The 26,462-nt window shown below is 37.4% G+C and overlaps 1 protein-coding gene across 1 annotated transcript in view; it reads left to right on the top strand.

Annotated features, from left to right (window-relative positions):
* Rttn (rotatin) overlaps window positions 1–26,462 on the top strand; it is a 181,568-nt gene that overhangs the window by 95,480 nt on the left and 59,626 nt on the right. Inside the window, exons 28-31 of the mRNA XM_028768961.1 lie at window positions 12,221–12,349; window positions 13,010–13,120; window positions 16,482–16,640; window positions 18,447–18,518. Coding sequence (XP_028624794.1) covers window positions 12,221–12,349; window positions 13,010–13,120; window positions 16,482–16,640; window positions 18,447–18,518 — 471 coding nt within the window. The remainder of the gene's footprint in view (window positions 1–12,220; window positions 12,350–13,009; window positions 13,121–16,481; window positions 16,641–18,446; window positions 18,519–26,462) is intronic.

Below are 26,462 nucleotides of genomic sequence, written 5' to 3' on the forward strand. Positions count from 1 at the left end.
AAAAGAACCCAAATAATGGTCCCAAGATGGAAGGAAATAGCGTTGACAACCTTGGAGAGGCTGAAAACCAATTCTTGTACCAGTATTCATCTGTCTCTTTCTCTCTCTGATTTTTCTTAGGGCCTTCACTATCTATTTCGTGCTCTCTTTAACCCTCCTTGTTTTGTCTATGTAAAGGCAACCGTGTTCTTTGAGGGTTGTACACAGTCAAGAGCTGTATACAGCCTTTTCTATTGTACTAGAGTAAATCAAGTCCAATAAGGATCTTTGTGATTTTAGGAGGTCTCTTCAGACAGCGAAACGAGGGATTTCTTCAGATTAGTGATGTCAATCTCTAGCTGTTTGATGTGCTTGTCAGTGGCCTATCAAAGGTCTGAGTAGTATAAGTTCGGAGGCCAGCATCTGGATTAGAACTTCTAACAGCAGACATCACGGGTGATTCATTTTTACCTGGAAAGGAAAAAGAAGGGGATTCTCAGGGAGATTTCTCTTCCCTGGATGTAAATTGTTATTCATTGTATTTATGGTTGGGCCTGGCTTTGTGGGGGTATCTATTTTTTTTTTATTTATCTTTTTTGTAGCCGGTTAGCTGTGCCTTCTGTGGTATCAGACAGGCATATCAGTCCTCGGCCCCATAAGGGAACTGGGTCTGGGCCATTCCCTTTAAGGGTAAGAGGGTCCTTCCCCATATCTGTGGCAAAGTTTTATTGGTCTTGGTGGTGCCAGAGGCAGTCAGCAGCAGATTTGCCTTGAGCTTTCAGCTTTAGAGAGATAAAAGTGAACAAGGCATGATGGAGAGTATTTCAGGGCGACTCCTTCTGGGGGGTACCGTTCCCCCTCTTTTGTTTTTAAAGCCAATTTTTGAGTTCTTGTAAAATCAGGGAAGAAGCGCCAACAGTCACTCCTTCCACACTCAGAGTGTCATGAAGACCCTATTTAAGGATGTATAAATCTATATTAATAATCTTTTGTCAAAGGACTGTTATAGCACCGCTGACAACTAATCAGACTATATAATATATCGATTAGTAATAGCTTCTTCTACTTTTTGTGAGATTACCTCTCTTTTGTCAATTAATTGCTGAGGAAAATTAGGGTATACCTCTCTCTTGAGAATATTGAACAGAGACTTAAATTCTTTTGTGGAGAGCTTAAAATAGGATCTTAGCCAATTAGCAACTCCTAGAAACTTTTGAAAATAATTTAAATTAAGTAAACTCTCTCCCTCTCTTTTTTTTTAGACCCTTTATCTGTGTGGTTTTTTTATTGGATATTTTACGTAATTACCTTTCAATGTTATCTTCTCTCCCATTCTCCCCCAAAACCCCTTATCCCATACCCCCTCCTCCTAATTTTTGTGAGGGTGTGCTCCATACATCCTCCCAGTCCCATCCCCCTGCTCTTGAATTCCCACACAGTAGGGGATCCAAACTTTCAGGGACCATGGCCCTCCACTTTCACTGAAGTCTAACAAGGTCACCCTCAATTCCCTATACAGATGCATGAGTCCCTCCCTTTGTGCTCTCTGGCTGGCGGTTTAGACTTTGGGAGCTCTGGGTGAAAATTTTGATACTCCTTCTAGAAAGGACCAAAGCATCCACACTTTGGTCTTCCTTCTTCTATATGAGTTTTATGTGGTCTATAAGTTGTTTTTTAGAAATTGTGAGCTTTTGTGCTAATATCCACTTATCAGTGAGTGCTTACCATGTATGTTCTTTTGAGGTTGGGTCACCTCACTCAAGATGATATTTTCCAGCTCCTTCCATTTGCCTAGGAATTTCGTGAACTCATTGTTTTTAATAACTGAGTAGTACTCCATTGTATAAATGTACCACATTTTCTGCATACATTCTTCTGTTGAAGGGCATCTGGGTTCTTTCCAACTTCTGGCTATTATAAATAAGGCTGCTATGAACATGGTGGAGCATGTGTCCCTGTTGTATGTTGAAACATCTTTTGAGTATATGCCCAGGAGTGGTATAGCTGGGTCCTCAGGTAACACCATGTTCAATTTTCTGAGATACCGCCAGACTGCTCTCCATAGTGGTTGTACCAGTTTACAATCCCACCAACAGTGGAAGAGTGTTCCTCTTTCTCCACATCCTCGCCAACATGTGCTGTCACCTGTGTTTTTGATCTTAGCCATTCTGACTGGTGTGAGGAGGAATCTCAGTGTTGTTTTCATTTGCATTTCCCTGATGACTAGGGATGCTGAACACTTCTTTAGGTGCTTCTCAACCATTCGAGCTTCTTCAGTTGAGAATTCTTTGTTCAGCTCTGTGCTCCATTTTTTAATAGGGTTCTTTGGAGTCTAATTACTTCAGTTCTTTTTATACCTTGGATACTAGCCCTTTATCAAATGTAGGGTTGGTAAAGATCTTTTCCCAATCTGTTGGTTTCCGCTTTGTCCTATTGACTGTGTCCTTTGCTTTACAGAAGCTTTGCAGCTTTATGAGGTCCCATTTGTCAATTCTTGGTCTTAGAGCACAGGCCATTGGTGTTCTGTTCAGGAACTTTTTTCCTGTGCGTATGTTTTCCAGGCTTTCCCCCAGTTTCTCTTCTATTAGTTTCAGTGTGGCTGGTTTTAGGTGGAGGTCCTTAATCCACTTGGTATTGAGCTTTGTACAAGGAGATAAGTATGGATCAATTTGAATTTTTCTATATGCTGACCGCCAGTTGGACCAGCACCCTTTGTTGAAAATGCTATCTTTTTTCCACTCGATGGTTTTAGCCCCTTTGTCAAAGATCAAGTGACTATAGGTATGGGGGTTCATTTCTGGGTCTTCTATTCTATTCCATTGATCCTCCTGCCTTTCTTTGTTCTAATACCATGCAGTTTTTATCACTATTGCTTTGTAGTACAGCTTGAAGTCAGGGATGGTGATTCCCCCAGAAGTTCTTTTATTGCTGAGAGTAGTTTTCACAATCCTGGGTTTTTTGTTATTCCAAATGAATTTTAAGATTGCTCTTTCTATCTCTGTGAAGAATTGAGTGGGAATTTTGATGGGGATTGCATTAAATCTGTAGATGGCTTTTGGCAAAATAGCCATTTTTACTATATTAATCCTTCCAACCCATGAGCATGGGAGATCTTTCCATCTTCTGAGATCTGCTTCGATTTCTTTCTTCAGGGGCATGAAGTTCTTGTCATACAGGTCTTTTACTTGCTTGGTTAGGTTCACACCAAGGTATTTTATATTATCTATGACTATTGTGAGGGGTGTCATTTCCATAATTTCTGTCTCAGACAGTTTATCTTTTGAGTAGAGGAAGGCTACTGATTTGCTTGAGTTAATTTTATATCCAGCCACTTTGCTAAAGTTGTTTATCAGGTTTCGGAGTTCTCTGGTGGAAGTTTTGGGGTCACTTAAGTATACTATCATATCATCTGCAAATAGTGAGATTTTGACTTATTCCTTTCCAATTTGTATCCCTTTGACCTCCTTGTGTTGCCTAATTGCTCTGGCTAGGACTTCCAATACTATATTAAATAAGTAGGGGGAGAGTGGGCAGCCTTGCCTAGTCCCTGATTTTAGTGGGATTGCTTCAAGTTTCTCTCCATTTAGTTTGATGCTGGCTACTGGTTTGCTGTATATTGCTTTTACTATGTTTAGGTATGGACCTTGAATTCCTGACCTTTTCAAGACTTTTATCATGAAGGGGTGTTGAATTTTGTCAAATGCTTTCTCAGCATCTAGTGATATGATCATGTGGTGTTTTTCTTTGAGTTTGTTTATATAATGGATTACATTTATGGATTTCCGAATATTGAACCAACCCTGCATTCCTGGGATAAATCCTACTTGATCATGATAGATAATTGTTTTGATGAGTTCTTGGATTCGGTTCACTAGAATTTTATTGAGTAATTTTGCATCAATGTTCATAAGGGAGATTGGCCTGAAGTTCTCTTTCTTTGTTGAGTCTTTGTGTGGTTTAGGTATGAGCATAACTGTGGCTTCGTAGAATAAATTGGGTAGTGTACCTTCTGTTTCTATTTTGTGGAATAGTTTGAAAAGAATTGGAATTAGGTCTTCCTTGAAGATGTGATAGAATTCTGTACTAAAACCATCTGGACCCGGACTTTTCTTTGTAGGGAGACTTTTAATGACTGCTTCTATTTCTTTTGGGGTTATGGGACTGTTTAGATGGTTTATCTGGTCCTGATTTAACATTGGTAACTGGTATTTGTCTAGAAAATTATCCATTTCATCCAGATTTTACAATTTTGTTTAGTATAGGCTTTTGTACTAGGATCTGATGATTTTTTTAACTTCCTCAGTTTCTGTTATGTCACCCTTTTCAGTTATGATTTTATTAATTTGGATACTGTCTCTCTGTCCTCTGATTAGTCTAGCTAAGGGTTTATCTATCTTGTTGATTTTCTCAAAGAACCAGCTCCTGGTTTTATTGATTCTTTGGATAGTTCGTTTTGTTTCAATTTGGTTGATTTCAGCCCTGAGTTTGATTATTTCCTGCCATCTACTCCTCTTGTGTGTATTAGCTTCTTTTTGTTCTAGGTCTTTCAGGTGCATTGTCAAACTGCTAGTGTATACTCCCTCCAGTTTCTTTTTGTAGGCACTTAGAGCTATGAATTTTCCTCTTAGCACTGCTTTCATTGTATCCCATAGATTTTGGTATGATGTGTCATCATTTTCATTAAATTCTAAAAAGTTTTAAATTTCTTTATTTCTTCCCTTACCTGATTATCAAGGAGTAGAGTGTTGTTCAGTTTCCATGTGAATGTGGGCTTTCCATTGTCTTTGTCATTTTTGAAGACCAGCCTTAGACCATGGTTATCTGATAGGATCCAGGGAATTATTTCAATTTTTTTATATCTGTTGAGGCCCAATTATATGGTCTATTTTGGAGAAGGTACCATGGAGTGCTGAGAAAAAGGTATATTCTTTTCCTTCAGGGTGAAATGTTCTATAGATATCTATTAAGTCCATTTGGTTCATAACTTCTGTTAGTTTCACTGTATCTCTATTTAGTTTCTGTTTCCATGATCTGTCCATTGCTGAGAGTGGGATATTGAAGTCTCCCACTATTATTGTGTGAGGTGCAATGTGTGTTTATTAAGGTTTAGTAAGCTTTAGTAAGATTTCTTTTATGAAAGTTGATGCTCTTGTATTTGGCACATAGATATTCAGAATTGAGAGTTCATGTTGGTTGACTTTTCCTTTGACAAGTATGAAATGCCCTTCCTTATCCTTTTTGATAGCTTTAAGTTGAAAGTCGATTTTATTTGATAGTAGAATGGCTACTCCCGCTTGTTTCTTAGGGCCATTTGCTTGAAAAATTGTTTTCCAACCTTTTACTCTAAGGTAGTGTCTGTCTTTGTCACTGAGTTGGGTTTCCTGTAAGCAGCAAAAAGCTGGGTCCTGTTTGCGTATCCAGTCCGTTAGCCTATGCCTTTTTATTGGGGAATTGAGTCCATTGATGTTAAGAGATATTAAGGAGAGGGTGTTGTTGCTTCCTGTCATTTTTGCTAATAGTGGAGACATCGTTTGTGTGGTTATCTTCTTTTGGGTTTGATGGAAAAGGATTATTTTTCTTGCTCTTTCTAGGGTATGATTGCCCTCCTTGTATTGGAGCTTTCCTGCTGTTATCCTTTGTAGAGCTGGATTTGTGGGAATATACTATGTAAATTCGTTTTTGTCATGGAATATCTTAGTTTCTCCATCTATGGGAATTGACAGTTTTGCTGGGTAAAGTAGCTTGGGCTGGCATTCATGTTCTCTTAGGGTCTGTATGATATTTGTCCAGGATCTTCTGGCTTTTATAGTATCTGATGAGAAGTCAGGTGTAATTCTGATAGGTTTGCCATTATATGTTACTTGGCCTTTTTCCCTTGCTTTTAAAATTCTTCCTTTGTTTTGTGCATTTTGTGTCTTGATTATTATGTGACAGGAGGTATTTCTTTTTTGATCTAGTCTGTTTGGTGTTCTGTAGGCTTCTTGTGTGATTATGTGCATCTCATTCCTTAGGTTAGGGAAGTTTTTCTCAATAATTTTGTTGAAGATATTTACTTGCCCTTTAAGTTGGGAATCTTCACTCTCATCTATACCTATTATCCTTAGGTTTGGTCTTCTCATTGTGTCCTGGATTTCCTGGATATTTTGTGTTAAGAACTTATTGCATTTTGCGTTTTCTTTGACAGTTGTGTCAATATTTTCTAAGGTATCTTCTGCACCTGAGATTCTTTCTTCTATCTGTTGTATTTTGTTGGTGATGCTTGTGTCTATGACTCCTGATTTCTTTCTTAGGTTTTCTATCTCCAGGGTAGTCTCCCTTTGTGATTTCTTTATTGTTTCTACTTCCATTTTTATGTCCTGGATGGTTTTGTTCAATTCCTTCATCTGTTTGCTTGTGTTTTCTTGTAATTCTTTAAAGGATTTTTGTGTTTCTTTATGGACTTCATCCTGTTTTCCTGTGTTCTCTGCAAGTTTTTTGATAGTGTTATTTATTTCCTTCTTATAGTCCTGTAGCATCATCATTAGAAGTGATTTTAGATCTGGTTCTTGCTTTCCTGGTGATATGGGGAGTTCAGGACTTTCTAATGTGGGAGAACTAGGTTCAGATGATGCAAGTACCTTAGGTTGCTGGTGCTTGTGTTCTTGAGCTTGCCTTTTGCCATCTGGATCACCTTTGTGCTTTCTGTGCTGTCTCTGACTGGGGTCTGTCTTTCCTATTATCTAGGTTGTATCAGAACTGTTTGGGATGGGTTTTGCTGCTGGGGTTAGAGCTGAGGCCCAAGATCTGCTCTGTGCTCAGGTGGAAACTGGAAGGGGCCCGGGCTCCAGGTCAGGAGTAGATTCCTGGGTCCCAGTGGGTCCCGGTTGCTCCCTGATTGGGGGCAAGTATTGCCACCTCCTAGCCTAAGATATGGCTTGAGTTAGAACTACTGAGAGCCCCCGCTTTCTCTAGGTTCTGTGAGATTGAGTGTTGAGCTGATTCCCGGGATCTGTAGAGTTCTAGGGCTCAGACTGGAAGGAACCCACTCTCCGGGCCAGGATCCCAGTGGGTCCAGGTTGCTCCCTGTTGGGGGCAAGTATTGCCACCTCCTAGCCTAAGATACTGCTTGGCACAGAGGTCCTGCGAGCCCCGCTTCCTCTGGATTCTGTGAGATTGGGTGCAGAGCTGACTCCCGGGATCTGCTTGGGCACAGACTGGAAGGAACCCACGCTCCGGGCCTGGAGTGAACTCCTGGGTCTCAGTGGGTCCCAGCTGCTCCCTGTTTGGGGGCAAGCACTGCCACCTCCTAACCCAAGACCCTGCTTGGCATAGAGGTCCTGCGAGCCCCGCTTCCTCTGGATTCTGTGAGATTGGGTGCAGAGCTGACTCCTGGGATCTGCGAGTGCTCGGGCCCAGACCGGATGGAGTCCGTGCTCTGGGCCAGGAGCGAATTCCTTGGTCCCAGTGGGTCCAGTTGCTCCCCGTTTGGGGCAAGTGCTGCTTTTTCCTTACCTGGGATGCTGCCTGAGTTAATGCTCCTGGGAGTCCCTCTTTCTCTTGGTCTTCTGGGGTTGGGTATGGAGCTGCCGCCTGTGATCTGCTCTATGCTCAGGCCCAGACCGGAAGTTTTACCAATGTTTTTAGGTACAGTCTTACTTCACTAATTTCTGTTCCTGCTCTAGCTTTTCTTTTTTTCATTTATTTATTCATTCATTCATTTATAATTGGTGCCCCCCTCACAAACCTCCCTTCCCAGTCCTCTCCTTCCAGCGTCTCTCCCTCTCCCTTATCTTCTCCCCATAAGTATTCCCCTTCCCTGGCACATCAAGTCTCTGTAGGGATAGGCGTATCCTCTATCACTGAGGACAGACAAGGCAGTCCTATTAGGGAATGCATTCTATAGACAGTCAACAGCGTTAAAGACAGCCTCCCTCCCCCCTTGCTCAAGTTGATGGGGACAACATGAAGACTGAGCTGCATGTCTGCTACATAAGCACTGGGGGTCTTAGTCCAGTCCATACTTGCTATTTGGTTGGTACTTCAGACTCTGGGAGCCCCCAAGGGTTCAGGTTAGTTGACTCTGATGGTATTCTGGTGACGTCCCTATCCCCTTCAGGGCCCTAAGTCCCTGACCTCCTTCTAATGTTTGGCTGTGGGAATCTGCATCTGTTTCTGTCAGCTGCTGAATGGAGCCTCTCAGATGGCAGTTATACTAGGCTCCTGTTAGCAAGCATAATAGAGTATCATTAATAGTATCAGGGATTGGTGTTTGCCCATGTAACGGGTCTCAAATTGGGCCAGTCATTGATTGGCTATTCCTTTAGTCTCTACTCCATCTTTGTCCCTGCATTTCTTTTACACAGGGCAGATTTTCTTACGTAAGCCTTTTGTCTTTTAGAAGATTAGAAGCATGGCCTTAATTATATTCCACAGTCATCATTTGGTTCAAAGTATTTCCAATACGATGTAATTAACTGAACTGAGATATAGTTGTGCATAGTTTTCAGAGAACAGCTTTGCTGTAGGACACTGTGCCTAGCGGATGGAAGTCTTAGCAGAATTGTTTGAGATAGCTCTGCAATTTGAAAATGTCTTCATGTGACTGTCACAAGATTAATTTTCATGAGTATTTACATATTTTATTTTTCTTTTATGATTTCAATCTTTTTTATTCTTTAGGATTTTATACAACTTATTTTCATCCTAGTTGCTCTCTCCCTAGTTCTTCCCACTTCTCTACCTGTCTACTTTGTTTCCTTTTTTTCTGATTTCTTTTCTTTCCTTATATTTTACATTTTGTATTTTGAATTTTTTGTTATTTTGGACTATTTATTCAAAGAAACTTTCCAGCAAGGACCATTCAGCAATTTCTGCCTTTTTGGATATCAATCTCTTCTTAGAGCTTAAATCTTAACTTGCTTCTTTTGATAAGCCTTTTCTTTCTCACAGCTATGTGCTAAGTATTGCTTGCTGGTCTGTAGGTGACATTTATCTACAGAAGCTTACAGATGCTACTATTATTCAGTACATAATCTGTTAGATACCTTGTATTTTCTTTGTTGTACATGTCTCATCATTAACTTATGATACTTGCCTCTGCTTCATTTCCACTCCTGGTGCCTATCTGGATGCTTAGCACAATGATTATAATCTGCATTTACCCTGAAAACTTCGTTCTGTTTTTTTTTTAAAAAGTCTTAAAAGTGCTAAATTTTTTAGAAGCATCATGAAATTCAGTATAAATTTTTACAGTAGCCACTTTTTAAAAAAGTACACTTTTTCTTAATTTTATACACCAAGAAAGATATATAGTAAGTTTGCTCATTAATTACCCCATGCTACAAGGTGTTTGTAATCAGAGATACATAATTATTTTACATAGGTATATTAGCCAAAGTGTTGGTTATAGTTGTAGTTTAAAAGTTAACTTTACTAATGGATTTGAAATATATTTCAACCAACAGGTACCTAATTTACAGTATTAATTATACTGTGATTTACAAAAAAGTTATTTTTTTATGGTACATATCTACTCGTATTTGCTTTTATTTATTTATTTTTATTAATGTAAATAAATTGTTTTGCTTATTTTTCATCTCAAATGTTGCTCTTCTTCTGGTATGTGTGTGTACATGTGAATCTGTGTAGGAGCCCAGAGAGGGTGACAGATTCTTTGGAGTTGATTTATAGGAGTTGCCTGATGTGGGTGCTGAGAATTTAATTTGTGTACTCTGGAAGAATAGCACTCTCTCTTGACCACTGAGACATCTCTTTAGCACCACCATACATCTCTTTAAAACAATATATATTATATATATATACTTTTTTCACATCTATGATACATGAGGAATTACAATTTGAAGAGAAGCTAAATCTTTTTCTGTTTGTATTTAGAAATTGTCAGCTATACTTTTGTTTGGATGATTGTGTAAGATTTTGATCACAACTGTCCTTCAAATTCTAGAAATTAAAATTAGGTATTCATAATGTTGAAGAATAAAATGTTTAATTCTAAAGTCAGAAGGCAATAACTTCATTCAAAGTTCAGTTATCTTGAAATAATAAACATTAGCAGAGTTTATTGGCCAAGGACTAGATAAAAATATTCCCTATTTTCTAATATTTCATAGTTATGAAATATTTGATTAATAAGTACTGATTTGGAATAAATAGGTGTTTGTTTAATGCTTCATAGAAATTAATGGAAAAATTTGTCTTTATATTCAGTGACAGGAAGTTAATGTCAAGAAGTCACTTCTTGCTAATAATTATAGCTGAGTTACATTTAATCTAGGATTTTCTGCTCAGTTAATTAAGTGAGTGGGTCTCTTTATTGTATACTGTCCAAACTCATAATATTAAGGTAAAGTTTATGTGAGTGGATGTGTCAAGAAATATTGTTGGTCCCTTAGCCAGGCGGTGGTGGCGCACGCTTTTTATCCCAGCACTTGGGAGGCAGAGGCAGGCGGATTTCTGAGTTCGAGGCCAGCCTGGTCTACAGAGTGAGTTCCAGGATAGCCAAGGCTACACAGAGAAACCCTGTCTCGAAAAGCCAAAAAAAAAAAAAAAAAAGAAATATTGTTGGTCCCACTGATTTGCTTAATGATTGTAATTGAAGCTGATCCCCCTTCTTGAAAGAGTTGTTCTTCCAATATCAAGTCCTATTGTTTATATACAACAGATCTGATATTTACCTTTTGCAGTAGTATCTAATTTTCAGCTATTTACAACTAATTATAATATGTAGGTAGACAAGAAATTGATTTTTAAAATCACCTACATGATCTATAATTCCAGAGATTTGATGAATAATACTGAAGTTATTACCAGGTATTATGATCTAAAAACAATTTATTACAAAGATGGTAAAAAGAAAATGATAAGGATTTAATCGTTCAGGATTTTTTATTTTAATGTAGTCATTTAAAACTTAACTTTTTAATTATGAAAAATATCAGTAAACCTACATCTTGGAAGATTAGTTGAGCCTGTAGAACAGTTTGTCACAGTTTTCAATTCCTGCCTAGTCTTGTTTTTAAGAGATAATTTTAAATTATCTGTTTATAAAAAATTTTATCTTTGGTCAAAACCCCTTAGTTTTATATTGGCAGGTCATTTTTAGAAAGTATATAAATATATATATGTGTGTGTGTGTGTGTGTATGTATGATTTTATATATATGCTTATATATAAACATATTTAATTAAAATTATATATAAATTATATATATAATTGATATTTATACTATATATACAAACACAAACATATATGTAATGATTATTATATATAATTTCCTTTGCTTCATGAGTTGAAGAAACAAATAAAAGAAACCCTATAAGAACCCCAAGGGAGGTGATTTGAAGCAGCCCATGTGTAGGTTAACCATGAAAGAGAGCAGTGAGACCTTAGCCAGTGCTAATACGTATAGTAGTATTAGTTCCAAAAACAAGTAATATTGTTTATTTGGACACACACCAGGAATTTTATTCAAAGGTATTGTGCCTAAACATGGCATCTTTTTTAAAAAGAAATATTACAACTAGAAATAATTTCTTTCTTACTGAATTTTTATATTTTAAGTTAATCTATAAAGAGTATTTTTGTAATCACTTCACAGTTTGTTACCAAGCCCCTGCTTGGGAACATTGTGCTATTCATACAGAAATGGTTCATGGACATAGCCACATAGTTGAAAGAGTTTTGTAAGTCAGGCATCAGGACTCCTTCTGATGTAATTGTTTAGTTACGGGTGTCTCTTCACAAGAGAAATGCATCTGTATTGTTACTGTTGGAGAAATGTCAAAGTTCTCGAGTGTGTGAGAAAGAAATTACCTAAAGACCAGTTATCAAAATAATAAGCATATACTCAAATGAGCAGTAGCAATGCAAGATCTCTCAGAAGTTAATTCAGTTTCTGTTGACATTTAATACAAAGTTTAGTATAACCCTGGTAGTCAATACATTTTATAGAGCTATTAATTTTATGTATAAAGCACTTAACAATATAATATTCATATTTTAAATGTAAAATAAAGTTCTATGAAGGTACTAAATAGACATCCTTTCAACAAATTCCAAAGTTGAAAATTTTTAAAATCATTTTTTAGCTAGGAAAAATTTACCACTGTAGTCACTATTAAGTGAATTAATAGGACTGTTTTATGCAGCTAATGTTTGATAAGGTAAGTTAAAAGAAAGATACTTATTATTATGTACCCTTAAGAAGAAATCTACTATAAAATTGATTGTATTTCCTTTCCAGGTAATTACTTCTTTTTATGTGGAACGGGGAGGAAATGCTATGTCCTTCATGGGGAAAGGTGTTACAAAGAGCACAGTTCTTTGCTTACTTCATTTATCCCATGAGATGATGATCCAGGCTCCAAGCTCGGTAAGAGAAGATGACAGATAACAAATTCAGATGACAAGTTGCCATCATCTGAACTGTTGCTTGAAAGGAGATGTGCTGTGTTTTAAGCCTATGAGCTTGCTACATGAAAATGTTATTTTTGACTTGGTAGCAGACAATAAGAATGATTTACTGGGTGTCAAGTGCTGGAAAGATAGCTCAGTGGTAAAGAGTGCTTGCTGCTCTTTCAGGGGGTCTGAGTTTGGTTCTTAGCACCCAGCCACATTGATTGACTCAAAACTGCCTATAACTCTAGCTCTAGGAGATACAAGACTCTTGTCTGTAGGCAACTGTATATACATCACACACACACACACACACACACACACACACCACAAAACACAAACAAAAGTAAAATCTTTGAGACAACAATTATTTTGAGTGACAACATTTCTTGAACATTATATGTGTCTGAATTTATTTAAAAAATATTTTTGTTGAAATCATTAACTCTAGAAAACTACCTTTTTTGTCTCAATTATGAGAGAAAGCATCTGTTGGAAAAAAATTTTAAGGGAAGCCAAGATTTTTACTTTCATTATTTTGGCCAAAATGCATTTTTTGCTTTTGATGTTTAAAAACGTAAGAGTTATTTTAAGCTGTCTATTTACTTAAGTACTATTTTCTCGGTTTTCATTCTAGGAGTGGATGCCACTTTGGTTCTTGCCTTTGGGTAGTCACAGTGAAGAACATGCCCCTACTCAGCAAGGATTGGCTTGGCTAATTCCTTTATGGGTTGATCGAGACCCAGAGGTCAGTATGGAGGAATACCAAGTATGTTATGTGTAAATTGAAAAGCAACTGAAAGAAAACAGATTTACTTATGTCATATTGTGGATTATTGTACGTAATAAAGCTTATGTTTTATTTGGCTCATGTCTTTCCTCAGGTAACCATAAAGAAGCACCGTTGACAGAGTTATTGGTATAAGAATTTCTTGCCTTATAATTTTGTTGACTGGAAGTCCAAAGTCTGTGTACCAGCATAATCAGGCTCTCAAGAGGGCCCCTATTTCACGTATAGATACTTGTCTTTTTGCAGAATATCCACAGGGCTTTTCACAGTACATGTGTCGGCAGTCATCACCCTGGTTGTGGGAAAGATGTTTTCATTAAAAGTTCATTTCATTCTGATTGTCTTGAGGAAACCCTATTTCCAAACAGGTCCCAGTGGGAATTAAAGCTTTCACTGAGACTGCAGAGTCACCTTTCAACTTAGCTTTCCAACTCTGTTTCATTACAATTCTTATCCTTTTTAAGTAAATACATTAATCTCTGTAAATAGATTGAAAAAAGCAAAACTTAACTCACTGCAGTTTCAACTTTAAACTCTAAAGTCCAAAGTCTTGTGTGAATGTTATCTAAATCAAGAATAGATGAGAATTCATCTATTTCTTCCCAAGGAAATAATTTGTTCTCACCTAGGATGCTATGAAACACAGATATGCATCTCTGTTTAATTATAGAGTAGTTGTAGAGTACTTATTTCTAGTTCCAAAGGGAGTATTAGGAATGGAAGAAATGAAGTTCCAGAGCAAGTGTACATGCTAGGAAGCAAAATTCCATTAGCACTTAAGACTTACATCGTTGGTCTTGATACTGTGCATTTTAGGCCCACTGGAGGAATACTCTCAGCCCTCAGCTTCCTGCAACTCAGTGTGTGCCTGATCTCCTCAGGCTGTCTCCCTGGGCTCTACCTGTGCTGTTGTCCTTAAGGATAGCACCACAGTCTCTGAGGCACTGACTGAACTGGCCCATCTGCGCTCAGTGAACTAGAACGGCAGCCTCAGCCTTAGAAACTGAGGCTGTTGCCTTGCCTCCATGCTAGGGTAGGAGTGGCTGACCTAAAGATCTCTGAGTTACATTTACATCATTATTGTCCTTGAAGAGTACTACACATTGCCTATGGAATCTAAGCCCTGCAGTCATTGTGGGTCGCTTTCTTATTCTCTGCCATTCCACACTGGCACTGTCTTTGCTGATCCATTCTCATCTCCATTCTTGCCACTGCTAAAATGTCAAAACAACACTTATAATCTCTTCATGAAACAGTCATTGCTATACCTCTGTGGCCTTTCCAGAACAAGAGTTCTCATTTTATACATAGATAACTGAGAATTTTCTTAATCATCTATAATTATCCCTCTTTTACAAATGTATCATTAATTCCTTTTTCAAATCATGCTTCCTTTACATTTTGCTATAAGGAAGAATTAATACACTCAGCACTTTGCTTAGAAATATTTTCAATTATATGTATAATTTTATTGCTCACAAAATCTTAACACTTGAACACAGTTCGACCACTTTTACTTCTATTTGTATAAAGCAGCTTTATCTTATTATAACAAATGCCAGATTGAAACTACTTAAAATGAAAGTCAAGGTTTATTTTGTCTTATAGTTTTGAAAGTTTCACTCCTGTTGGTTTTGGTCCTATTGCAGTGTCTTGGTGGGAGCTCATGGAGTAGCACACCTGCTTGCCTTCTGGCAGCTGGGCAGGAGAAAGAGAAAGTAGAGGGCCAGGGTCTCAGTGTTTCTTTTATGGACATGCTATAATATGGTTAAAAGACTTTTAACTGCCATCCTTAAAGGTTCTACCTCTGTCAATGGTTGCATGGACTGGGAACCACACATTTAACACACAGGACTTTGGTGTGTATTGTACAAATCAGAGTACCATTTTTTATGGATCATCCTTCTTCCATGTTCTCATCGCTTTCTGATATCACAGCAGAGTCATCCTAGCAACTGATCTTCTTAGTATGAACCTGGAGTCTTTCAGACTCTTAACTTGTTGTATAGTTCAAAAGTCACTTCTATGTCATTGGGTATTTGTTTCAGTATAGCTTCTCTTGGAAAATAAAAGAAAGAGAATTAAGAAAACTTATATTAATGTCCTCATGTTGCCATAATAAATGCCACAAAATGGATTGCTTAAAAAGCAGCAATGTAATTTCTCATGTTTCTGGAGGCAGCAGTGCCACTTCTACAGTTGGCTTCTTGGGAGACTCCCCACTGTGGATGGCTACCTTCTCATTTTGTGTTCATGTATCCTTGTCTTGTTTCAGGCACTTGGTGAAAGGTCTCCCTCTCTCTCTTTTTAAAGAAAGCCACCCCACCTTATTTTAAAAGCCTAGTAATATTTAAGTGCCATTTTATATATAATTTACACTATTTAGCCATTTGTTCAATGATGTTCAATAAGAAATGGAAGATTTTATTCAAAACCTTGGTTTATAGAAGTATTGTTTGATCTGAACTTAGAAGGTACATTTGGATTTATTACTTGACTATTTTATGACTATGTTATTTTTATTCTGTAATTCTCACTGAAAATGTATTTTTGACTCAAAACTCAGAAATGTAGCAAACTGTTACCTTAAATAGCAGTTACGCTATGGCCAGCAGTACTATACCAGCTTAAAGTTTTTTGAAACATTTTTTTCTCTTAAAATAACTTGAGGAAGTATTACATGCCCTGTAAAGAAATGTAATTCATCTACGTAGTTTTGAAATGAAGTATTATAAAGCTATTTATTTGGAAGAACACTGCTAACTTAAAAAGAAGAGAGCAAATAATGAGTATAAATTTTAGGAATGTGGAATAAATAGAAATCATGTTCAGTAAATATTTCACTTGAATATAAAATCATGTTCAAATGCTTTTCCTTAAAAAAAAAACTTGTGAATTATAATTGCTTTAATGCTTACAGCTATCTAGGCTAACCTCATGTAATATTTGATTATAGTGTACTTATTTTTCAAGTCATTGATTTTCCCCCAACCCTGATAGGAATTTCTGTAAAGTCAATGATATACTCACACACAAGTAGGTTACTTCCTCGTGTCTTTATGTGTAGGATTGTAAAGTCAATGCCACTTTCATATTCACGTAGAACACTGTTCCTGTATGTCCTTTAGTGTGTAGGAATCTAAAGCCAATGCCATATTCACACAGATATAGGACACTGTTTCTGAGTGTCCTATAGTCTATAGAATGTAAAACCAATGCCATATTTGTGTAGTTCTAACAGTTCCTTTGTACCAGAAGGACAACCTCATGGTAGGAAAAAAGTATCCTTGGATATGATAGCTCTGTGTTTATGTGACAGGTGAGATTCACTTCACTGGGGTTGGGAGCAGCACTGACTACCATTGAAGCTGGCTGTGTGGCCTTGGCAAACAGTTGTCAGAATATTTCTGGTGGGCTCTGGGGAACCGTGGTGAACATTCTTCTGGATCAATCAGAATGCAGTATGGTGCGCCGGGAGGTATGTCTGTTTTAGCTGCCAAATCCACCTTCCCATCCTTTTTATTGTCACAGAACTCTATTGCAAGTGCCTCTATAAGCCTGATTCGATTTGCTCTTCAGCAGAGTGGACTGAGCAAAAACCATTATTTATTTTGCTTGCAAAAACTAATATGAAAAATGATTTACAGTAAAAATTCAATTGCTTGTTCTTTGACTATTTGTGTTTATTGTCTTGCTTGTTCCTTGACTATTTACATCTATTCTATTGCTAGTCTCTCAACCTAGAACTGACCTTAATACTTTCATGTAATTAAAATGGTATAAAAGCAAAAAGGAGGAGGGAGAATGTGATAAGGGGGTTCTAGGGAGGGGAAATGGGGAAAGGGAAAGGCATCTGAAATGTAAATAAATAAAATATCCAATAAAAAAATCCAAGTCCTTTATTCTGATATAATTAAGGCAGAATATTTTAAATTTTTGTATTAAATATTGATTAACTAATTCTGCATATGGGTGCATGCATATACACATATGTTTGTGTACATGTTCTGCCATGAAGGTCAGAAGACAACTTAGGAGAATCAGTGCTCTCCTTCCTTCATGTGGGTTCTGGGAATAGAATACAACCTTGGTAGCCAGTGCCTTTACTAGATGAGCCATCTTGCTGTTACAGAAATGATATATTTAATGTGAATTTTTATTTTCCCATCACAAAATAATTCAAAAAATATTTGTTTTACCTCAACATTTATAGGCATTTAATGGTTTTAGACCCTTAATAATCATAAGGTGTTTTTAAAATACTATCTCACAGTATATGTCAATGATACTTGAGAAGAAAATAAACACTGGCTTAATTTGTGTTTTAAAATTATTTATTTATGTCATTTACTTGTGTACATATGTGTACCTGTGAAGGTCAGAGTGCAAATCTCTAGAGTCAATTCTCTTTGACCATCTTGTGGATTCTAGGGACCAAATTTGAGTCATTAGTTCTACCCATTGAGCCATCTTGTCAGCTCAAATGGACTTTTTTTTGTTAACTTATTGTTGCTTCTATCAGGTGATGACTTTATTCTAGTAGTTTTAAAAATGACAAGCAAATAGTTTTCAGAGGTTCCTGAATACATCAACAGTTCCTGCCCACCATTACCCAATACCCAGTGGCAAATGTATAAGGCCTGTTTTCTTATTAGTTGCTGTCATAGTTTCAAGTGGTGATTCTTCCACTTATGGATTTTTTTTTTTGATTTGATAACTTTAAACTCTTAAATTGACTTCCAGTGAAGATGGATGGAAACTTTACTCTTAGAATTTTTGTAATTCTCTTAGCATGATTATAGCAGATCTTCTATTAAATGAAAATCAGTTCTTATATTTGTATGATTGTTTCATTTTGTCATCTTCTATTCTGATAGGTAAAGTTGGACATTTGTGCTTTAACTTTATTAGGAACTTTTGTTTGAAAGAAGAAGAAATTGAAGGAGAAGACAGATGTTTGCTATCTCTGTGTATAACCCTACAAAGGAATTTGAAAACTATGCGTATTTCTTAAATGCTTCTAGAATGTCTTATACTAGTCATTTTTTTGTATAAAATTAAATTTTGAAATAGTAAGAGCTATATTTTCTTATGGACTATCTGGATTGTTTGGTTGTCACCTAATTCAGTTATCAGCTAGTAAGAAATGCAGAGTATAAGACCTTGGGAGGGTCTCAGCTTGTTTCACTGCCCATACAGCCTCTGTTATTTGATTGCAACAATCGGTTATTTCAGAGATGACAGCAAGATGGCAGCATTGACATTTTGTGTTTTTAATTTTCAGGCTGCATTTATTTTGCAGAATCTCCTTGTAATACCAATGTCTTCAGAAGTTATAAAGGATTATACTTGGCAGGTGGGTATAAACAGTTATCAATCTAGCAGATATTTTATATTACTTAGTTTTAAATTTTCAGCATATGTGTGCAACTAGCCTTTTGTTTCTGTGGATTTCATGTTTGTGGATTTAAGGAACCAGGAGCCAGGAGCCAAAAACATTCAAGAAAAAGTAATTGTATAGACTACACACACACACACACACACACACACACACACACACACACACACACAGTATAGCATGACAAGCACATATAATAGCATTAAGTTATTGTAAGTGACTTAGAGAGCTTTTAAATTAAACAGCAGAATATGCATAGATGATACACAATTATCTCTATCTACAGAGTTTGGTATTTTTGAGAGTCTAAGAACCAGTCCCTTGTTGATACCAAAGAATGGCTAAGCTTTATTACTTAAAAGCCTGTGTGTACGGCAGCAAGTGCTTCTTAACTAGAGGATAGTAACTGTGCTTGCTTTTAGTTAAACATTATCCTGAAATGCAAATGACCCAGCAAAGGTGAAAGGAGAGAACTGACTTTGTAAAGTTATCCTCTAATCTCTACACATATGCTGCATGTGACACATATATAACCCCCATTACACACGTACCATATATACACACACAATAAATTTTTAATCAAAAAAATTTAGGTTTACTTACGTTATGTGTATGACTGTTTTTGCCTTCATGTATGTGTGTGAACCATACATGTGCCTAGTACCTATAGAGGTAAGAAGGAGATGTCAGATCACTTGGAACTGGACACAGAGTCACCAGGTAAGGGCAGTGAATCAAGCCAGGTCCTCTGTAACACTGAAAAGTGTCCTTAATTGTTGAAGTAATTAAATAAAATCGGCCTCTGATCAAGCCGACTGTCTAAGCTGCGGTGGCTCTGCCTAGCTCAGCCGCCATGTTTCTCAGCTGGAGGCCACGTGCCTGCTGCTAGAACCAGCCCACGAGAAACACCAGCCCTGCCATCAATGAGACGCCAGCATGGGAAATGGCTCTGCTAATGTTCCATGCTGTCTCTGCAAGGCTGGGCATTTCCCAGACCATCCGACCAGCCATGCGGGCCGGCCCAGTAATAAAGTGAGACTCTAATGCTTTAAGATTAGTCAAAGGCTTTCTATGTTTGGTAATGCTCAATAACAATATGCCCACATGAAGAGAGTTGTTTCCCAGTTAGCTAACCTAAATAAAAGTTATTATCCATGAGTGCTCCCCATACCTGCGTGGCTCTCCATTGCTCCTACATCTTTTCCTTTTTCTCTCCTAACTCCTCCCACCTTAGCTCCTCCTATACTTAATCACTGAGCCAGCAATAAAATCTTTATTTTTCTAGCCTTCAATAAACATTTTATTTTTATTTATTTGCTTTTTTGTTTTATTTTTATATTTTATTTGACACAAGATCTCACTATATAGCCTTGGCCAGCCTGGAACTCATGATATACATCAGGTTGACCTCAAACTCAAGAGAGATATCCCTTCCTTTGTCTCCCAGAGCTGGGATTAAAAGCCTGTGCCACCATACCCAGCCTGATAAAGCATTAAAAAAATGTAAGAAACCATCTTTTTTTGTAGTGGTTAATACTTTTAGAATTAGTAATGTTTAGCACTAGGTACTCTTCTAGAAGCCTGGGGTCTACTACCTGGCATAATTGTTGGCGTTGTGAACTGTTTTCCTCATTATATAGTTCAGAAGTTTTATCACAAAGGTTTGAAATAGCTTGGTGAAGCAACATAGTCAGTGGCATTATAGAGTCTCTTGTACACATCATTAAATTGTCTCTATAATTGAATAATAAATAAAGTTGGTTGTATCATATTAAATTTCTTTTTTATTTTGCTGATTTAGTGTACAGTTGGGACCATGATTTATCTCTTTTTCTTTATATTAGATTTTTAAAAATAGTGAATATCAAGTCACTAAATAGTTAACATTTTAGTAGGTAATTTGGAGAATATGAAAGCAGGATGGTTGTAGGCATAAGATGTATTTTCTATCATTTTATCTTCATCCTTATAATAATTTTATATAGTACTCCCCAGTATCTATAAATCTGTTTACTTTTAAATTTGCATCAGAATATACACTAATAGTTACTGAATCAAGCTGAGCTTCAGAAAGGCAGATTTCAGTGTCACCTGCTGCACAGTCCACTGGCATTTATCTCCTGGGTTCTTCACTTCTTCAGTCTTCACAAAGCCGAGTTAGCAATCTGTGTTAGCGCCCTGATTCATCTCTAGTGTCATTAGTATTGTATGCGTGTGTGTGTGTGTGTGTGTGTGTGTGTGCGTGTGTGTGTGCTGTGTGAGTGTGTATGTGTGCATATGTATGTGTGTATGTGTCTCTGTCTGTCTGTCTGTGTTGCATCACTATGTGGGTTGAGAGGTCAAAGGCATCTCTATGAAGTCTGTTTTTCTTTTCTCTTCTCTGGGTTCCAGGGATGGAGCTCTGGTCATCCGGCTCTTGTAGTAGGGACTATTACCTCTGAGTCATCTCTTATGCTAGGCAGCAAGTATTCTACCACGGATAGGTTTTATTTTTTGAAAGTGTTCTCCCAGTTTCCTCTGGAAAGTAAATTGGCATTGATTTCGCCTTTCTGATTTAGTAGTGAACAAAGCATTCAACTTACATTCTTGGTCTTATGTAAGTGAAATCTTTGTTTTGTATCGTAATATCCCACGTGTTTTGTATGAACATGCTGGGAATGGAATGAACTTAAAGAGGAGGAACAGATAGAAAGCATGTGCACGTACTACATCCCCTGGCCTCCAGTGGACAGACACCCACACCTTCTGTTAGTGGTTAGGGAGCTTGCCTCCTGCTAGGTATGAGAACTCATCTCTTGTTACAGTAATCTTTAGATTCTGTAGCTCTTTCAAATATGGGCATATCTTATAAAATGATGTTTATAGAGGCTTACCTTTATTCACACCTATTGTCAAGGCTGTCACTCTCTGTGTCAAAGTGCTGAAAATTGTATTGAAGTTCTCAGCCAAGCAGTGCTTGTAAACTAGTTTCCCACAGCAGGACTAGGTTGTTAGTTCTGGATGTCACTGATTTTGTTGCTGAGTTTAATTTGAAGACCAGCATGTTAGCCTCTGCAATGTTTATAATTAACCTTAGACTTGATTATGATAAGAAATCTAATAGAGATAGATCTTATGGTTTTCTATTGTTGCTTTTGTTTTTGTCTATGCCGATGACATTTTTTTAGTGCCTACATGTTGGGGACATGCAGTTGATCAAATTAAATGATCTGGAGCTAATGGTATGATTTAGGGGAAGGCTGGCATTTTACAATGTTTAATGTATTCTATTGCTGGCTTATGCATAAATTCTGTAATGATAAGTTATTCTTCCCTTGAAAAGCATATCGTATTTAACATATAGGCATTTTCATGTGTTTTTTTATGCTAGGTTATTGATAGTTTATGAAGATATTACACTTGTTCTTACTTTGCTTTCTTCATTTGTAATGTAGCTTTGAATTGGCAGATGCACATTATTTTTTAACCTTTTACTTTGAAAAAATAGTATATTTATGGAAAATTGCAGAAACAATACAATTTTCATTCATCTTTACTCAACTCCCCATTGTTATTTTACATATATGTGTTAACTTGACTGTGTGCTGATTGTTCTTGGTTGTTCTCCTGACACACTCAGGAAGAGGGAATCTCAGTTGAAGAATTAGCTCCATTACAATGGTTTGTGAGTGCATGTGTGCGAGCATGCAAGCATCATGTGCATGGGGATGAGGTACATTTTCTTAATTGCTAAATGACAGAGGAGAGCCTAGCCCATTGTGGGCAGGTCCTGAGCAAAAGCAGTAATTTAGACAGTAGGTGCTGTCCCCTGTGGTCTCATGGTCTGTGCTTCAGTTTCTGATCTGAGTTTAGTTTCACTCCAGAGTGGATTTTATTTTACTTTATTTTAGTGTTTTTTTTTATTGGATGTTTTATTTACATTTCATATGTTATCCCCTTACCCCATCCCCCACCCACCCAGGAACCCCCAATCCCCTCACCCCTCCTCCTTCTTCTCTGTGGATGTAACCTCTATCTACCCCCCCCTCCCACCTCCCCACCTTAAAATTCCCACCCCCTGGGGCATCCAGCCTTCATGAGGTCAAGGTTCTCTTCTTCCACCTATGCCCAGCAGGGCCCTCCACTTTTACATATTCAACTGAAGCTCTGGATCCCCCCCTAAGTGCTCCCAGGCTGGTGGTTTAGACCCTGGGAGCTCTGGTTGGTTGGTATTGTTGCTCTCCTCATGGTGCCACAAACCCTTTCAGCTCTCCTTCAGTCTTCACTCTAACTCCTCTATTGAGAAACCCATGATCAGTTCAATGGCTAGTTGTGAGCATCTGCCTCTGAATATGTCAGACTCTTGAAGACCTCTGAGGAGATATCCATATCAGGCTCTTATCAGCATGCACTTCCTGGCTTCCACATCAGCCTCTACCTTTGGTGATTGCACATGAGATAGATACTCAGGTGTAGTGGTCTTGAAACGGCCCCTTCTTCAGTTTCTGTCCCTCACTTTGTCTCCATATTTGCTCCCTTGAGTAATTTGTTGCTCCTTCTAAGAAGGACCGAATCACCCCCACTTGGTCTTCCTTCTTTATGGGCTTCATGTGGCCTGTGAGTTGCATCTTGGGCATTTCAAGGTTCTGGGCTAATATCCAATAATCAGTGAGTGAATACCATGTGTGTTCTTTTGTGATTGGCTTACCTCACTCAGGATGATAATTTCTAGTTCCATCCATTTACCTAGGAACCTCTCGAATTCATTGTTTTTAATAGCTGAGTAATACTCCATTGTGTAAATATACCACATTTTTTGAATCCATTCCTCAGTTGAAGGACATCTGGGTTCTTTCCAGCTCCTGGCTATTATAAATAAAGCTGCTATGAACATAGTTGAGCATATGTCCTTATTATGTGTTCGAGCAACTTCTGGGTATATGCCTAGGAGTGGTATAGCTGGATCCTTGGGTAATGCTATGTCCAATTTTCTGAGGAACCGCCAGACTGATTTCCAAAGTGGTTGCACCATCTTGCAGTCCCACCAACAATGGAGGAGTGTTCCTCTTTCTCCACACCCTCGCCAGCATCTACTATCACCTGAGTTTTTAATCTTAGCCATTCTGACTGGTGTGAGATGGAATCTCAGGGTTGTTTTGATTTGCATTTCCCTGACGACTAAGGATGCTGAGCATTTCTTTAGGTGCTTCTCGGCCATTCGAGTTTCTTCCATTGAAAATTCTTTGTTAAGCTCTATACCCCATTTTTTAATAGGGTAATTTGGTTGTCTGGAGTCTAATTTCTTGAGTTCTTTGTATATATTGGATATTAGCCCTCTATCAGATGAAGGATTGGTAAAGATCTTTTCCCAATTTGTTGGTTGTCGTTTTGTCCTATTGACAGTGTCCTTTGCCTTACAGAAACTTTGCAATTTTATGAAGTCCCATTTGTCAATTTTTGATCTTAAGAGCATATGCCATTGGAGTTCTGTTCAGGAACTTTTCCCCTGTGCCCAAGTATTCGAGGCTCTTCCCCACCTTCTCTTCTATTAGTTTCAGTGTATCTGGTTTTATGTGGAGGTCCTTTATCCACTTAGACTTGAGCTTTGTACAAGGGGATAAGAATGGATCAATTTTTATTCTTCTACATGTTGTCCTCCAGTTGAACCAGCACCATTTGTTGAAAATGCTGTCCTTTTTCCACTGGACAGTTTTAGCTCCTTTGTCAAAGATCAAGTGACCATAGGAGTGTGGGTTCATTTCTGGGTCTTCAATTCTATTCCATTGATCTTCCTGCCTGTCTCTGTACCAATACCAGGCAGTTTTTATCACTATTGCTCTGTAGTACAGCTTGAGGTCAGGGATGGTGATTCCTCCCGAAGTTCTTTTATTGTTGAGAATAGTTTTCGCTATCCTGGGTTTTTTGTTATTCCATATGAATTTGAGAATTTCCTTTTCTAACTCTGTGAAGAATTGAGTTGGGATTTTAATGGGGATTGCATTGAATCTGTAGATTGCTTTTGGCAAGATGGCCATTTTTATTATATTAATCCTGCCAATCCATGAGCATGGGAGATCTTTCCATCTTCTGAGATCTTCTTCGATTTCTTTCTTCAGAGACTTGAAGTTCTTGTCATACAGGTCTTTCACTTGCTTGGTTAGATTCACACCAAGGTATTTTATATTATTTGCAACTATTGTGAAAGGTGTCATTTCCCTAATTTCTTTTTCAGTCTGTTTATCTTTCATGTAGAGGAAGGCTACTGATTTGTTTGAGTTGATTTTATAACCAGCCACTTTGCTGAAGTTGTTTATCAGGTTTAGGAGTTCTCTGGTGGAAGTTTGGGGGTCACTTAAGTATACTATCATATCATCTGCAAATAGTGATATTTTGACTTCTTCCTTTCCTATTTGTATCCCTTTGACTTCTTTTTGTTGTCTAATTGCTCTGGCTAGGACTTCCAGTACTATATTGAATAGGTAGGGGGAGAGTGGGCAGCCTTGTCTAGTCCCTGATCTTAGTGGGATTGCTTCAAGTTTCTCTCCATTTAGCTTGATGTTGGCTACTGGTTTGCTGTAAATTGCTTTTACTATGTTTAGGTAGGGGCCTTGGATTCCTGATCTTTCCAAGACTTTTATCATGAAGGGATGTTGAATTTTGTCAAATGCTTTCTCAGCATTTAGTGAGATGTTCATGTTTTTTTCTCTAAGTTTTTTTATATAGAGGATTACATTGATGGATTTCTGAATATTGAACCATCCCTGCATTCCTGGGATTAAACCTACTTGATCATGATGGATGATTGTTTTGATGTGTCAGAGTGGATTTTATAACCCATAAGCCAAATAAACCCTTTCTTTCCCCAGTTGTTTTTTTGGTCATGGTATCTATCACAGTAGAAACCGAACTGTTTATCTGGTATCTTTTAAAGTTTTGCATAGTGTTTGCAAATCATGGACACACTGCTGCTTTTCCCCTTAATACTGAAGAATGAATTTCCTATGAATGACGACATTTTCTTACATGATAATAATAATTCTCAAGTTTTTCTAGTGTGTTATGCAGGTGTACCATGAATGGTTTTTAAACCTAAGATTTATTTAATAGTTAACTGAATCAAGATGAACTGCTGAAGGGCACATTTCAGGTGTTACCTGCTGCATGACAATGGTGACATTTATCTCCTGGATCATTGCACTTATTTTGTTTATGAATAAAGGAAATCCAATTTGTATCCAATTTAGAATACATTATGTTTGTAATTTTATAATTCAGAGAATAAATGTTAGAATTGTTATAGACAGCATTTATTACTTCTCATTTTACCACCTTTATGAGAGATAGAATAGCAGAACCACAGAGGATGGTGGGTTTGTAACTTGCCCTCTAAGGGTTGTTCCTATCGTCCATCTAGTAGACCTTCAATGGGGTAACGACTCAGCAGATATGACTTTTGTAAAGAGCTCTGAATAGTAGTTTTTGTTATTTTCATGATTTATGTAATTTATATTTCTTTACTTGTTTTCAGTAAATACTTAGGAATTTAGGACTCTGGCCATGATAGAGGAGGCAATTACATAGACATAATATATAAAATAAATTAAATAATGTTAAATGAGTAGTATAATGCAAGGTAAAATTAATCATTACAGAATATATTTAGAAAAATAGTTTTATGTTACCTTAGTGATTTTGTTTTATTGACTGATGTTTGTTCAGTTGGAGTTAAACTTTGAGTGATGGTTTGTTTGTGTTTGTTTGTTTTCAGTTTGAGGGATCAAGCTCAGGGCTTCCTGTGTAAGAGATGAATGCTCTATTACTGAGCTACACCTTTCTCTTGCCTTAACAGAACCACAATTTTAGGGTGTAAGGTTTTTTTTCTGACTCACGGAAGGGTTGCTTGTTATGTTTGGCAGTTATAGC

This window comes from Grammomys surdaster, unplaced genomic scaffold (assembly GCF_004785775.1).
Source record: "Grammomys surdaster isolate TR1022 unplaced genomic scaffold, NIH_TR_1.0 189, whole genome shotgun sequence".
NCBI classification, from domain to species: Eukaryota; Metazoa; Chordata; class Mammalia; order Rodentia; family Muridae; genus Grammomys; species Grammomys surdaster.